The sequence below is a fragment of the Mesoplodon densirostris genome, chromosome 2 (genome assembly GCF_025265405.1).
Source record: "Mesoplodon densirostris isolate mMesDen1 chromosome 2, mMesDen1 primary haplotype, whole genome shotgun sequence".
Classification (NCBI taxonomy): domain Eukaryota; kingdom Metazoa; phylum Chordata; class Mammalia; order Artiodactyla; family Ziphiidae; genus Mesoplodon; species Mesoplodon densirostris.
In genome coordinates, this window is record NC_082662.1 from 55,906,659 (window position 1) to 55,922,603 (window position 15,945).

Here is a 15,945-nt window from a genome sequence, read left to right on the forward strand (position 1 = left end):
GCAATGGAGGCTTTTATTTTCTAACTACTGAGTGGCCAAGAAATATTGTAGTTTTATTAAATTCAGTTATTATTCAAGTGGGAAAATAAGAGAAACATGTCCTTAATCTCAGTGTTTACTTAGGAAATGTACTCTATAATTTGTTGTCTTGAAAAAAATCTGCAAATACAGTGAGCTTAATGGGAGAATTTAGCCCCTTATTTTTGAAGGAAATCACCAATTTTGGTATTCAGATTTAGTTTTCCTTACATTTTAGAATGCTTTAGAAATTATATCTCAGGGATTAAATTTGTGATAATCTTTTATATTACTATGAGAAGCCAATTTAAACTAAAGTTTGAACATGCCTCATTACATGTGCAAATTTGAATTTTTTTAGCAAGGCAGAGATTAAACTTTGTGGTTTTTTTTTTTTTTTAATCTTTTTTTGCGGTACGCGGGCCTCTCATTGTTGTGGCCTCTCCCGTTGCGGAGCGCAGGCTCAGCAGCCATGGCACGGGCCTAGCCGCTCTGCGGCATGTGGGATCTTCCCAGACCGGCGCACAAACCCGTGTCCCCTGCATCGGCAGGCAGACTCTCAACCACTGTGCCACCAGGGAAGCCCCTGAATGAAGTCTTTTTAATTACTTATGATCATTAGTTCTAAACTTTCAGGATCATTCTGTTTAAGTTAAGTGGCCTTATACTGGGTTCATCCTTCTGTTCTTCTTTGTTATGACATGGTTCAAGGTTACCAATCCATATGCATTGATCCATATCATGCTTCATGTTAACTTATCCCTGTTAATACTATATCACTCTATATTAGAAGAAGCCCATCTTTACTATAGCATTCAGTTGGTAAAAATAATTTATTGTAGCCATGTTGTAGATTCTCATGTAAAGATATGTTTTCTTTAGTCTCTGTAATAAAAATAACCATTTCCCCATCAACTATGTTTTTAATGAATATATTTCTTTAATAAGCCATTAAAGCACAATAACTAAATGGTGGTATATTTTAAAACAATGCAAGCCAAACACGTATACACAAAGAAAATTTGGTTCTAGACACGGACACCTACAGGCTGATGCAACAAGGTATATGTTTTTAAGTCTGATAGAGGAAGTAAGTTTAGACAAAGCAAAAAATCAAGAAGTATTTCCTTCTCAAAGCAAATGTGCATAAAGACTCAAAGGGCAGGTCAGCACAGAAAAGCAGCCTTGAATCGCTGCCGAATCAGCAGGAACATCGCTGTCCATGGTCACCATCTGTAATCACTGTGCCCAAATGTCAGCATCTTGGCTGGCTGGTGTAGTCTTTTTTATTTTTTGTAAGAAAACCTGCATTTAATACAGGATGTTAATTCAATGATGAGGAAGTTCTGACAACTTCTAAATAGTTGGAATAGAGAGACATTATTTGAAAATGAAAGTATTATTTAAACAGTAAAATAGAATGCACCCATATTCAAGGTATCTTACAGGTGAATTCTAAATAAAAATACATTTCCAGGTGATTTAATCTAGTCGTATGGAGTTACACTTTAGCTTTAATGGAGACTTGTAGCAATTATCTCGTAAGTCAAGTATCTCATATCTATTAGAAACCAGTTTAAGAACAGTCCACTTTGAACTTTGAGGGATTAAGTACCAAAATAACAAAAATGTCCAGTGATGATGAATTAAGATCAGAAATAGGCAATTCCAAAGCATTTCTCTCAGCTATATTCAGGATTACAGGGATATTTTAATATAGAGATATTTAGCTTATACAAAAAAATTAAAGACTTCTCACTTTATTCACTGATATACCTGTCAAAAAATGATCTCTTCTAAGTTATTTTCCAGTTCATTTTAGAGGGAAGGGCTGTTTCTGAAAAATGCAGTTTTCTTTGTTGCCAATAAACTTAGGTATGCGTCTTAAAATGAAGAGAACAGGGTGTATGTTCATGTATCAAATATGAGGCAACAGAAGTCATTTTGTCTTGAAGCCTTAGGGAGGGGAGAAAAATCTCCGATGTAGCATTCTGTCCAAATGATAAACCACAACTAAGTGAGTGAAACATTTACAAAAGTCAAGGCAGCCAAAGGATCCTCTCTGTTCAAGGGAAAGAGAGTAAGAGATGGATAGGATGTAACTAAATAATGGTTGGAGTAACACAATGGTTTCAAGTCTCAATTGGTCTCTCTCTTCTGTTACGTTCATTGGAAGATCAGGGCCAAGTGTATCCCCCGCCTTCTGCCCCCCCTCCCCCTCCACCCATATAAACATTAGTTTTGTGTGTGGATCTTTCTGCTTTGTCCTTCATGTGGCCTCCAAGGGTGATAAAGCGAGAGTCATCTGATCTACAATGAATAGAACTGGGAAGGGATTCTTAGCCGACCCAGCTGTTCTGAAAGGCAAAAGCTTAGTATATCAACAGGTCAAACATACAGTAACTAGCTGATTTAATAGCATTATGCACATAGCTACATAACTTGGATTACATATGAAACCAATCTACTTCTTAACCCTTCATTTCCTAACTAATGTAGGTTTCTTTATATGTTTTGGCTTACATTCTAAGGTAAGTTTTCAATGGTAGAACACAAAGGAATTATCCTTTTTGGTATATTTTAGGCAATGTCCTATTATGAGCACTGTATGACAAAGCATCCTTAATATTTAGCAGATTCTCTAAAAACCTTATTTAAGTAGTACCAATAAAATCACTAGTGAAGGCAATTAGTTTTATTAATTGAGTTACTGTTTAGTATCATTTCAATGAATAGTTTGTAAAAAATAACTCATTTTCATTTTAAGAGGTGAATCTGAAATTTCTGTAAATGGAAAATTAGTTATTTTCAACCTTAATTTGTTAAATTTTGTTTCAAATTTTTCATAGTATTTTTTTTATATTTTCATGATACAGTGAATTCAATGACATGGTAATATCTTACACAAATTTTGTCAAGACAATTTGTGTAAGATACTATGCAAGGGAATAGCATTTTTTTCCCTGTGGAAATGGTCAAAGTATATAAGGTTTAAAAAAACGTGCTATCGGGACTTCCCTGGTGGTCCAGCGGTTAAGACTTCACCTTCTAATGCAGAGGGTGCGGGTTCAATCCCTGGGCGGGGAGCTAAGATCCCACATGCCTCGTGGCCAAAAAACCAAAACATAAAACAGAAGCAATATTGTAACAAATTCAATAAAGACTTTAAAAAAAATTAAAAAAAAAAAAACGTGCTATCAGTTCTGTGATTCTCTCTTCCCCTTTATTTTGTGACAGCACAGATGATGATACAAAAAAACTAGAAAATTAAAAATTTAAAATAATGCTTCAAAATAATTTGGAGGGGATCTCATATTGCTCCATGAGATAGGTCTTTTCTTTAAATTCAGTAGAGTCTGTGTAGTTCAGTTTGAAAACAACTTCATATTTAAAAGTCTATACTGAAAAATACATTCCAATATTGTATAAAAGGAGATGTGGAAATTTTAAAAGTTTGAAAATACTTTTTCTCTACAAGCATAAGAATAACTAGAATATAATAAAGACTCATCCCTGAGATAGTAGCTAAAATAAACTTACAAATTTTAAAAGCTTTCAAAAGAATCTAATAAATACACATCTGGAGCTTTAAGTGGGAAAACTGGTACCTAATACCACTCACTATTAGATTTAATCTGAGTTTTAAAATATATAGCTCTACCAAAGGTGCCATTTTTATTAATGCTTTATTAAGTCTATCCACAAATGCTCAAAGTATATAGAAGCATATGAGATACAAAATATAAGTCAAGATCCTCTTCTACATGTTGGCTTACTTTAAAGGGTCAAGAAGAAATGTATTATTTACGTTGAGATTATCTACTTGTGCGTGTAGAAAGTTTAAATTAGCTGCAAGAAATTTTATCTAGACATGCACCTGCCTGCGCTATGATCTGGTATTTACTGGGCAGATTAATTACATTTCTTCTGTTCCTTTAAATACGATCAGGCAGATACAGAAGTTGGCGTTTTCATAGTGAGTGCATTTCTTCTAAATGCCTGCAGGATAAAAAAGATGCTTATTAAATCATCAAGAATTAGTTTCCAAATTAACATGCATCTCATACATGATTTAAGAAATGATTTAAACACCCGTTTACTATGTAATTTGGTACCTAGTTTAGTTAGGTACTGGTCATCTCTCATTTGCTTATTTTTGAGTCTTCAAAGCAAGATTCACCTTCAGAAATAATTGTCAATATGACTACTCTGACATAGCACTCTTCACTTTATGTGAAGATGGATTTGAGATACTTCGAGAGGGTTCTAAAACTCCAACATGACCTAATGAAAACACCAAATCTTACACGCCTTTTGTCTGTAAGCCTTCAGGGCCTTTCAGCAGGTGTTTCCTCCAACAGCTGCCCCCGCAAAAAAGAGAGTCTTTACTGACATTCCTATTCAGAGTATGTCTCTCTGGGGACTCCTAGTGGTGATAGAAGTTCTTGCCTGTTTGGCCTTAGGACACATGTGAGAGGAAGCCTTTGAAAAAAGCACCCAATGGCAACTGATGGCATATATTCCCATAGGGCATGTGGACCCTTTACTTCCTGAAATATCCCTTCCTTGCTTATATTGGCAGCTATGAATAAGTAATACATGGTGGGCCCCTATATTTCCCTATTCATGACAGTCCACCTATATTCTTCTTGTCCTACAAGTAGATAGGTTGCCAACTTGACAACCAACTTTTGCCAACTCAGGAGCTGAGTTTGATCTGAATACTAGTAGAAGATTTTAAGCATGCTAGGGTTCACTTAATATCCTTATAGGTTATTGATACACAGTTATCAGAACTAATGATAATACTGTGGAGGAAAGGAAGACTGCCATTTATTAAAAAGTTACTGTGGGAAAGGTACTAATTAAGCTAATTATTTAATTAAATTAATTAATTTGCTTTTTATTTTATTTTTCTTTTTTTGGCCACACCGCACAGCTTGCAGGATCTTAGTTCCCTGACCAGGGATTGAACCGGGACCCTGGCAGTGAAAGTGCCAAGTCCTAACCACTGGACCACCAGGGAATTCCCTAAGCTATTTTATATAATCCACAAGGTAAATAGCATCAGTCCCATTTTATAATTAAGGTTTTGGGAACCGAGTGCCTTGTTTAAGGCCACTAGCTAAAGTAGGTAGTAGAGCTGGTGCTGGACATCTAATCCAAATCCCATTCTCTGTTACAATGCCAGGCCCTGCAAAGAAGTCTCATCAGTTGATCATGGCTGCCAGGACAGTTGTGTTGAGAAAGATTCTGAGGCCAAATTTAGGATCCAGCAAAAATCAAATACTTCGATCAATGTGATGTATATCATAGCACAAGAGTAAGGAACAGCAGCATGTTTGTTTTCTCTACACTGTCATACTGGTTCTGGAGATGAAGATCTCAGAACACAAATGAAAAGAAATTTACAGCAATGCAGTTCATGAGCAGTATTTTGACAGAATTCATCCTTTATATAACAATTATATTCTTTCTAAAACATACTTTGGATTTACTTCCTTAATAATCTTCACTGGTCCATTTCTGCCTAATGAATAAAGTCTGAGCTAATTTATTAGCCTGGTGATCATAACTGTCAATGATATATCTGGAATCTACTGTTCAGTCATTCTGCTTCTCTGCCTTTTTTGTTCATGCTGTTATCTCTGCCTAGTATGTTTACACAGCCCATCAACATTACCCATTTTTCAAATTCCAGCTTCCTAGTAAAATACAAACATTTCCATTACTAGGGTCTTGGATGGCCCTCTGTTAGAGATTATATACAGTAGAATAACTAAAACTGGTTTTAAAATCATGAACCCTTAAATAATGATCTAATCACTCTATCCTAAAGGCGATCTACGTTGTGTATTCCTATACTACTGCTTATTCTTCATTTTGTACTTAGAGTAGGAAAGAATGTTTACTCTCCTCAGCCTGAAGAGGAAGAAATTTCTGTCAACTCTTCTGCTCCCTACAGCCCATGGAAAAGTGACAAATTTGACTGACTGAAGTCCCGAACAGTAGTTCACATTTTACCAGTCATATTCGGCCACTATTCTTACACAACACTCTTCTTCCCCACTATTCAGCTTCCCTTTCACCGTCTGTCTACTCTCAAGTCCAGCTGGCCTTCATGCTTCGTAATTTCATGTTGTAAGGAGACCAGCCCATTCTCTCTCTCTCTTCTGCAACCAAGCATGTAAGGTAGGTTTGTGGTCTTTACTGTTATAGACACACGTGGACTTGGGTCTATTTCAAGGATCCAGCTTTCTCCTCAGGTTCAGGAGAGCACATGGGATTCAAGATCTAGATTCAGTATGGGAGAGGGAGGTTCCACTTCTGCCTTAGTCCACATTAGTTACCCCAACCTTCTACCAAAGGGCCTGCCATGTTGGAGGTTAATTCCTCCACTAATCAAGTCGATACTTTGATCCTCGTTGGATTCATCATCTTTTTTTGTACTTGCTATTGGCCAGAATCCTAGAAAGAAGAAGGGTCTGAACTTGTATCACTTATCATAGCTTGTCTTATATTATTATTTCATGTATATAATACGAATCTTATATCCTTAGCTTGAATATTAGGTTGGCATTAAGCAAAGTGCTTTGTTTCTAGTAACCCTCACACTTTTGTTAACCAAGTGATTTATTTACACTGTTTCTAGGAAATGTATCTCAGCATCGCTTGTTGACATTAGCCCAAATCATGCTTTCTCCGCCTCTTTTGCTGGTCTTCATACTGTCTGTCTCCCTTACGCACAGTCTCTCTTATTGTAACGTTATTTTATAAAGGCTCCACTTTCTAAAGGCTCTGGGAGCGAATGCCTATGGGGTGCTTACCCCCACTGAATAATATAGGTCGGGAGGAATAATAACTGAAGTGTGACAGAGGGCAGAAGCTGATGTGCAGACGGGGAATCTGGCCACAGTGGTGTCAGGGGCACTGTGACTGTCAGGGGTTTCTAGGGCATAGGACAAGATGAGGGAGTTTAATATCCTCCCTTAGTCATACCAGTTAGGCAGCTGTGACAAATGCATAAAAGAACATGGAAGAGAGGCATCTAAGGAAGCCTTGTGTAAGGTAAGTTATAAGCAGGTTTTGAAAGATAGGTAAAATTTTGATGATGGGGGAAAAGGTATGCCAAGTAGAGGAGAGAACAAAGATAAGGAAATGAGAAAGGTGCTTTCTGAGGAATGTGTCTAAGTATGAATGGCAAATAATCTGGAGTGACTGAGGCAAAAAGACAAATTAGAAAGGTAAGCTGGGGTCAGATCAGGGAAGAGTTCTGAATGATGGTATAAATTTGGATTTTACTACGAATATGGTGGAGTGATACCTTCGAAAGCATAATTTGTTCAGTAGCAGGACAGGCTGTAGGGAAACGAGATCAAAGAGCAAGAGAGGCAGGTTACAATGAGGATGCAGATAATCTAGATGAGAGGTAATGAAGGAGTAAACCAGTGCAGTGGACATGGAAAGGAGAAGTAAATGTTTTGGGAAGTGATATGACTTGGCAGCAGTTTGGACGTGGGGACAACTGTAAGGTTTTCAGCCTTATCACTGGATGAATGTAATCCCTAGAAAGATACAATGAGGGATAGTATGAGGGGGGGATGAAATCAGCATATTAGGGGAATAATGTATGGGAGCTGAGATTGTTTACAGCTCAGGAGGAGGGTAACTTATACACTAAGGTGAGAACTAAAGTCAAGGAATGGATAAGATCATGAAGAAAGCACCCAAGGTGAGAAGAAAACATGATCAAAAGAACCCAGGGAAATGTCTCAAAGGTAGTCAGGTACATTTCACTGTTATTTCTCTCTGTTGCTTCCCACTAAAAGGGAAGTTAACTAGTAGGTCAACCTTAATTCTTTCAAGTTTTTTGAAAGTACTACTCAAAAGAAAGACTCAGAAAAACATCCCGAACATGTGATGATGTTTACTAGAATCCACTAACACAAAGCTATTCTCAGTATTCTTAAGTTTCCCAAAAGTTCATTAATGAGACTGTCATATATTAAATGTGTATATTCATTTGCCAAATGTATAACTGTGAATATTTATGTGTGTATATAACTGTATTTATGACAACCACTAATAGTTTGCTGTTGGATTTCCATAGGTCAGAAATTGTATAAAACATTTTACCCTATAATGAATGAATGTATGTATTTGTATATATATTGTATACTTAAAACTTAATAGGATGTAAAATCTTTGAGCAGTCATGAAACCTGACATTCACTGATTACTACCATGTAGTGGGCAAGAGCACAGGTTCTGGCTCCAGACCACTCTGGTTAGTATACTGGCTCTGTCTCTTAAGTGATTCTGGTACAAGGTACTTAACCTCTTTGTGCCTCAGTTGCCTTACCTGTAAAAATAAAGATAATAACTATCTACTTCACATAAGTTGTTGTGAAGGTTAAACGGGATGTGTATAAAGTGCTTATAACAGTGTCTGGCACATTGAAAGTGCTCAAATGTTAGCTATTATTATAAGCTATTATTTATTGTATACTACAGAATGAACATTTTAAGGAGTGAAAGTGATACAATTTTCTGTAGAAGATGCTTTGCAAATATTTTAAAAACAGCTAGTTAAGAAGATAATATTAATCACTTGACATACCATTTCCAAAGAAACGTATTTTCAGTATAGAATAGAATTCTTTTTTTGCATTAATTATTTTCTGAGAGAAAACAGGCAACATCTGGTTAGCTTCTAAGAATCTTAATATTGATGCCACTAAGTCTGGGATAATGCTAGATTTTACTGTGAACCTTCAGTTGCAGGTACACTAAACACTAATGTTACATCATGACTCATAATGCTTCTAGCTAATATGTTATAGTAAGCTATTTATAAATATATCATTTTTACTTGTATTGCTGTATCCACAGGAATTGTTTTGAAGGAAAGGTACTATTTAGTATGTAATTATTTACTTAATTCAGCACATTTCCAAATTCACTGACTTGTTATGTCTTTGTTCAGTCAGATGTGCCCTACAGAAACATCCTATAACCTACCTCTCACTATTGAGTTAGCTGTTTTTACTAAAGGTACTCAATTAAGGGCCCTCTTTATATTCACTAAAAAATATGCCCTCTCTGAAAGCTAGCCTGGTAAGCTCAACAGTGTTCTCTTTCAACAGCCTAACTCACAGATCTTGTTAGACTGCCTTCCTATTATTTATAAGAATAGATAAAATATAATTTCAACTAATGTCCCTATTTTCTTTACAGACAGACAATACCAAGTTTGATAATTAAAATGTTTCCACCTGAAAAATAAACAGTGAAATCTAACAAGGCTAAACTTAATTATAAAGGTGAAACAGTACCTCGGTTTAAAATGATTTTAAGGAATTCATAGCTATCAAGATCATATAATTAATTCTATATGAAAGAAAAAAGACTTTTTTTTCAGAAAACAGTGCACAGTAAGTTGTCATAGTAATGATGCAGAATAAATGCTTAATCAAAATGAAATTAAAATAAAGAACCTACACATAAAGTTTTATTTTACATTATAAATAACAGCTTTGGGTCTATAAATTCTTGTTTCAACAGCCTACAGATTTGCCTGATTCTGTTTCAGAACGTACATTTACAAATTTAGGATGAAAACTGCCAAGAAACTTATTATTATAATGTGTGCTTATGTTTTATTATAATTATTCATCTTTTGTGCTAGGTTCTATAATCCTGAGGGCAGGACTATGTCTGTCTTGTTTATTAGTGTATCCCCAATGCTAGAATTGTGCCTGGCTCCTAGTAGGCATTCAATAAATCTTAAATGAATGAGGCATGCAAGGAAATAGCAATTTATAAGTATTTGAAAATATCTAAATAATTCCTTAAAAAAATTCTTAGAGTGGCCATTTGTTTTTATTCATTCACTGAATATGCATTATGGACCTTCTAACCAGGTTCTATACTAAACTCTGGGACTACAGTATAGAGATAAGACTTTTGTTTGTTTGCCAAGGAGAAGCCCAGAGAGAGCCCTGTAACCAGACAATTACAATACACTACCACATGATACATGTATAATCATTCAGACACGTGTTGTAGAAGCCTAGAAGACGAAGCAATTTAGCCTTTTACCTAGGCGAGCTGGGGAGAGTTTCAAATGATGTGACCCTGAAGGCTGACCTTAAGGAATGAGCAGGAGTTTGCTAGACAAAGAAGGAAGCAAGTACAATCCAGGCAGAGAGAGAAGCAGTAGAAAAGCCTGGCGTCCTGAGAGAGAGAGAGACTCCAGAGGACTGAAGCATATGGTATGAACAGTGTGAATGAAAAAGACTACTTTCTGCCTATGTGAGGTCTGAGCTGGAGGAAGAAAAACAGCTAATATGTACTGATTGCCCAAGTCCTGCTTTTAACTATATAATTAGTTATATAACACTATAAATATCTGCTTTATTATTATATACATGTGTTTAACATACAAAAACCACTTAGAGAATTTATCTAACACTTTGAGGAGCTTTTCTGACTAAGAGTTAAAATGGAAAAAAAATGTTCACCTGTCAGGTGACATAAAACCAATTCCTACTAAATGTGCCAGAATAATTTTTCTCCACCTCAAGAACAGTTAGTCTTCAGCCTGTTCATTACTGTCTTTTTATAGTATTTTTATTTAATAAAACCTATTAAGACTACCATACAAATCTCTTTACTTATGCTTTTATCTTTTAACTGATCAATTTTTATATTGCTGACATCCCTTCTTCACCATTTGCTCATTTAAAAATTCATAGTATATGAAATATGTCTCTGGAGAAAATGTCTATAAAATTTGTTACAGCTGGCAAATGTGTATGAGTCAGTGATAGCACATGACTAAATGCTTCACAGAAAATAAAATTTGTTTCTGTAGTAAGCAGAACTGTTTAAATGTTATTTATTTTTATGTTTCAAAGAAAATATATTGTGAAGTGCTGCATTGATTTAATACGCAACAATGTCTGTGTACACGCTGTAGAAGGAGAATTTATGAAACCTTTGCACAACTCCTTTAATTGAATTTTCCAAATCTCTCACCACACACAAATAATCAATATCTTCTGCAGAGAAAACCAGTCAGAATTATTACAGTCTTTCGTTTCAATTTTGTTGTCATCAGCACATACAGAGCACCTGGATATTTGTAATGTCTGATAGCAAGTTATTTACTATATTTACACCTCTTAAACACATAATTGCTATTAAATGAGTTAAAATCTATGGTTTAAATTTTTTTACCTAATTATTTAAAAGATAAAAGCATAATACTTCTAGTAAAGTATAAAAAAATTTAAATCTTGGAAGAAATTATTTAAAAGGCTTTGAAAAGTAACAAACCAGTTTGTTTTTCCTTAAATCCTAGACAAATCTCAAGTAAGCAGTCGAAATGTAGCCCTAAAAGTGATGAATAGTGTAAAGCAAAAGCATGAACATTTATTAATAGGAAAAGGTATGACCCACATACAGCATATGTGACAACTGAATCCTTATAAAGAGCTGAGGACTACAGTTGTACATTAATGTGTATTTGTGTCACCAAAACTAACATCTCTATTTTTTATCTCCAGTTTATCTGGAGATAAACATAAAAATGTTAACATAAACATAAGAATGTTAAAGCATACGGGAATTTTTGTTGTTTCTCCTAAAATTCATCATGTCTAAACCTCAGTGCTATAACAGAAAAAAAAAGGGGGGTAGTAGTTTTCTAGGAGTAAAATTATTTAGCTGATATGATGAATACTTTTTCAAGACTGAGTGGGGGAAAGAACAACATATTTTTAAGCTAAAAAATACTTCAGTGGGTGGTTAGAATGGAAAGGCAATACCAAACTATTTTATAGACTTAGAACAGAAGGAGTTTAAAATATGTCCTGTGGTCCAAGAATTTGAAAACTTCAAAATCCTATAACCAAGATGAATTTTACAATGCACGAAGACAGTAAGTTAGCGAAAGAAAGCCAGAACATGATAGTTTGTGCTTTTTTCTGTTTAAAGCCAGAGCTAGAAATTCTGAAATATTTTGTATTATAAACAGCTGAAACAATCAACTTTTTTGAACAATGTAAAGTTCAGATGGTTACATTTCATTTAAATTATGCATACTTCAACCTACACAATTATTCTCAAAACAGATAAAATATGTTTTGGACTGAAGCTAAGTGTCTAGATTTCATATCTTAAGTGTCTAGATTTCATATCTTGGCAACTGCTCTACAATTTGCTTACATTCTTTTAAAAAACATTTTGTTTACTGGAAGTACTAGTCATAGACAAACAATGCTGGTATTTTCTAATATCTCCAGAAAAAATGAAAATACCAAGTACAGTATAATGCCATCTATTGTCTCAGGAATATTTGTATCAAGTTGTTTTATGTAGGGGTTGATTATGCAAAGTAAATAAATTTCATGCCTTCCCATGTGATGATAATGTGACATTCCATCTGTATCAACCCATTGAATGGTCATATGTTTTAAATCTTCAGCATAACAAATTAAAAATAATTTTGAAAATTCACATCCAAATATAACAGAAAAAGAACCTTTCATTTCATTATTTTTCTAATAGTCATAAAGCCAATATTATTAAGGAAAGTGAAGTTAGGCTTACTTCCTAAGTAACTGGAAAAAGAAAGAAGCCTTCCTTTGTTTAAGAAATTTGTAGTTAGCAAAGGAGGTCCTCTTTATTCATATGCTCTATCAAGGCATTCCCTAATGTGCAAGGTCCAGTTCTGAAAACTATGAAAATCTCAGTGTACCTTTTCATGTTACTGTGTATGTTTTAAATTTCCCTGGAATAGGTTATATAAAGCCTTAGAATGTGTGTCAGATGTCTATTTAATTAAAACACTAGAGTTTTATCTTTACAGTTATACTTCTCTGCCTATAATAAAGACTGCAGCTGATGCTAAACAAACAAGCACTGAAATGAAAAAAAATAAACAGAACTAAAGCAACAATTCAAAGGTGCAATGACAGCATAAATGTTGGAATTCTTCTGTTATTGTTTATTTTAACTATTCTGGGAAAATTTGATAAGAATCTGAAGGAAAAAAAAATCTGAAGGACACTTTTTTTTTTTTTTTTTTTTGCGGTACCCGGGCCTCTCACTGCGTGGCCTCTCCCGCTGCGGAGCACAGGCTCCGGACGCGCAGGCCCAGCGGCCATGGCTCACGGGCCCAGCTGCTCCGCGGCATGTGGGATCTTCCCGGAACGGGGCACAAACCCGTGTCCCCTGCATGGGCAGGCGGACTCTCAACCACTGCGCCACCAGGGAAGCCCTGAAGGACATTCTTTTGATAGTGAAACAAGTAATCTGTTTATTTTCATTTTCATAATTACCTAATAAAACAAATCTAAAACATAGGGCTGATTTTTATATTATGTAATTTGTGACTATATAATTTATAACATTATGGAGATTCTCAAAACATTTTAAAATTTAATTCTGGGTAACAGCATAGTAAAAGAAAAGAGTAAATTAGAAATTTTTATAAAAAGCTGAAGGCTAGATCCCCAAATAAGGAATATATAAAGCAAATTAGTTTGAACTGTCAAAAAAACTAACAAAGCCCTCTTAAAATGAATGTACGAATAGAAGGGGGTGAAAGTTAACTTAGCAAAGAAATTTACATATAACATGCATGTGTTTGGTGTCCATCACCTTTAACCGAAAAAAAAAAAATCCCACTAATATTAAAAAATACACATATTAGGAACCAGAGAAAAAACAGGGAAACGTATTCTGTAAAAATATTTAGCTCAAATTCAAATTAAAAAATTCAATCTATTTTTCAGGCAATATTACTTTAAAAAATAAGTTGATACACTAATGAAGATTTGAATACCTCAGTAAATATTAAGAGCTAATGTAGCTCTTGCCAAGAAACAGAAATGGAAAATGACATATTTTCATATATATATTTCTATGTAATTTATATAAATATTATATATTTAATATATCTTAGCTCAGTTTTCATTTAAACCACAACAAATAATCAATGCTTATTAGAAACTTTAAAGCATGATTTAGTGATACAATCTCCTCTATGCATGAACAAACACTCAGTTCTTAGGGAACACCTGGTAATGGGCAAGTCAGTTTTAATGCCTAAAATACTAGAAAATGGTTTTAAGGCACGCAGACACACACAAAGAATCAGTATGTACTGGATAACTGAAAGGAGATGACTGTTTTAACATGTGGAAATAACTTTAATGTCTTAATAACTGTTTAGGGAAGGAAACAATACTTTTGGGAAATATTTTCGCATTAATTATTAGCAGTGACAGTTCACCTATTTGTTCTACAATTTTCCCTTCCTCACTGTTGGCACAAGCCTAATGTAAAGCCTAATTCTAATTAGTTCTAGGAAATTACAGATTAAAAAAAAATTACACCATTGCCACAGAATATATAGAAGATTTCCTCTAGTTGAGAAATAATAAATATTCCAATTTCCCATTATGATCCTCTAAAACTTGTCAAGTTAGTAGAGATTAAAACCACTGAAAACCAGTTACACATTATAATCAAGTTACACAGCATCAGAAGAGATCTCAAGCCTTCTCTAGGAAAGAGCTGCCTTCATGCTCTTAAATTCTATGGACCCTAATGGGAGTTAGCTGCCCAACTGAATGGCTCAGGAAGCCTGCTCAGTTCCCTTCCCACATGAGTTTTGGAGGAGTTTTTCCATGGCTGCTGCCCTGCCATGACCCAGTTGGCCTTTGGAACTGACCAGCAGGGAATCCAGCTCTTTCCACTGCAAACTCATCACTGGCTTTGTTAAAGATCCTAAACACAGACTAACATACTAGATTGGTTGAACCAGTTTCAGTTATGCCTTGTGTTTGAATCTGAGAGCAGGGATGACTGGATGATTTCATTTGTTTTAGGAAGAGACAACATGGAAAAATGCAAAGACCATACTTTTTGAGGTAAGACTTGTCTTTAGTTGGAATCCCTGCTCTGACACTTAAGTAGCATTGTCTTTGGGCAAGTTACTTAATATTTTTCTGTTTCTTTGTTCCTTATCTATAATGACAATAATAGCTATCTTGCAGGGTTGTTGTAATGATCTGCTGATCCTAGCATTGGGAACACAGTAATTATTAGTCCTCAACAAATGGTAGTCATTGGTACTCAAAAACGGTAGACTAAAACATGGCTATCCACTTCAAGGGCTACCTCCATCTGCAGAGATTGCCAAATGGCATTCATGTCAGTAATATTAAAATCATCCCTCTTAAGTTGGTCTAATGGTTTTAATATTTTATAGCATTTTGCTTACTGAGGTATGAATGTGCATGTGTTATGAGAACTTAAAATCTGCTAATTTAGTTTCCCATACTGTGAAATGCTCCAAGGTATGAGTTCACAGTAGATCAAATGTCATTAATAATCTGAAAGTTTTCAGAACACTGGTTACAAAGTAACTTTTTATGTTTTGTGGATCTTTCTAATTCACCATGAAAAGCTGCCATATATTAATGCACTGTTGCCCCATTTGTCTGTATTCTCAAAAAGAACTTTTAATAGAAGAAAAAATTTAACTCTTGAACCGAAAATTGTATTCCAAAAGTTCAGTCATCAGGGAAGCTGATCTTACCAGACACGGTCTTTTGCTAAATGCAATATAATGTTTTTCAAATGAGATTCGTGGTCTTTTAAAAAAAGGGCCCATGATAATTGGTTGAAATGGTAAAATGAGATGAAAGGATCTCTTTATGTAATAAATTAAAACACAACTCTTTACCTTTGTTGGGAAGTCCTGAATTCTTCTTTTCAAATAGTTTTTGTTTTGTTACTTTTGTCACTAAAGGAAAAAAAAATCTCACATTAAGAATACGGAATATTAAATAATTTCTCATTTTGGAAGAAACAACTTCATAAGAAACAATAATTTCAAGCAATACATACTTA

At 34.8% G+C, this 15,945-nt stretch overlaps 1 protein-coding gene across 1 annotated transcript in view; it reads right to left on the reverse strand.

The window, feature by feature from the left end:
• Positions 1-3,685: 3,685 nt before the first annotated feature.
• Positions 3,686-15,945, reverse strand: part of ITGB3BP (integrin subunit beta 3 binding protein) — a 92,508-nt gene continuing 80,248 nt past the window's right edge. The window contains exons 7-8 of the mRNA XM_060119411.1: positions 15,779-15,838; positions 3,686-4,017 (exon numbers count right to left, since the gene is read on the reverse strand). Coding sequence (XP_059975394.1) covers positions 4,010-4,017; positions 15,779-15,838 — 68 coding nt within the window. The 3' untranslated portion in view covers positions 3,686-4,009. The remainder of the gene's footprint in view (positions 4,018-15,778; positions 15,839-15,945) is intronic.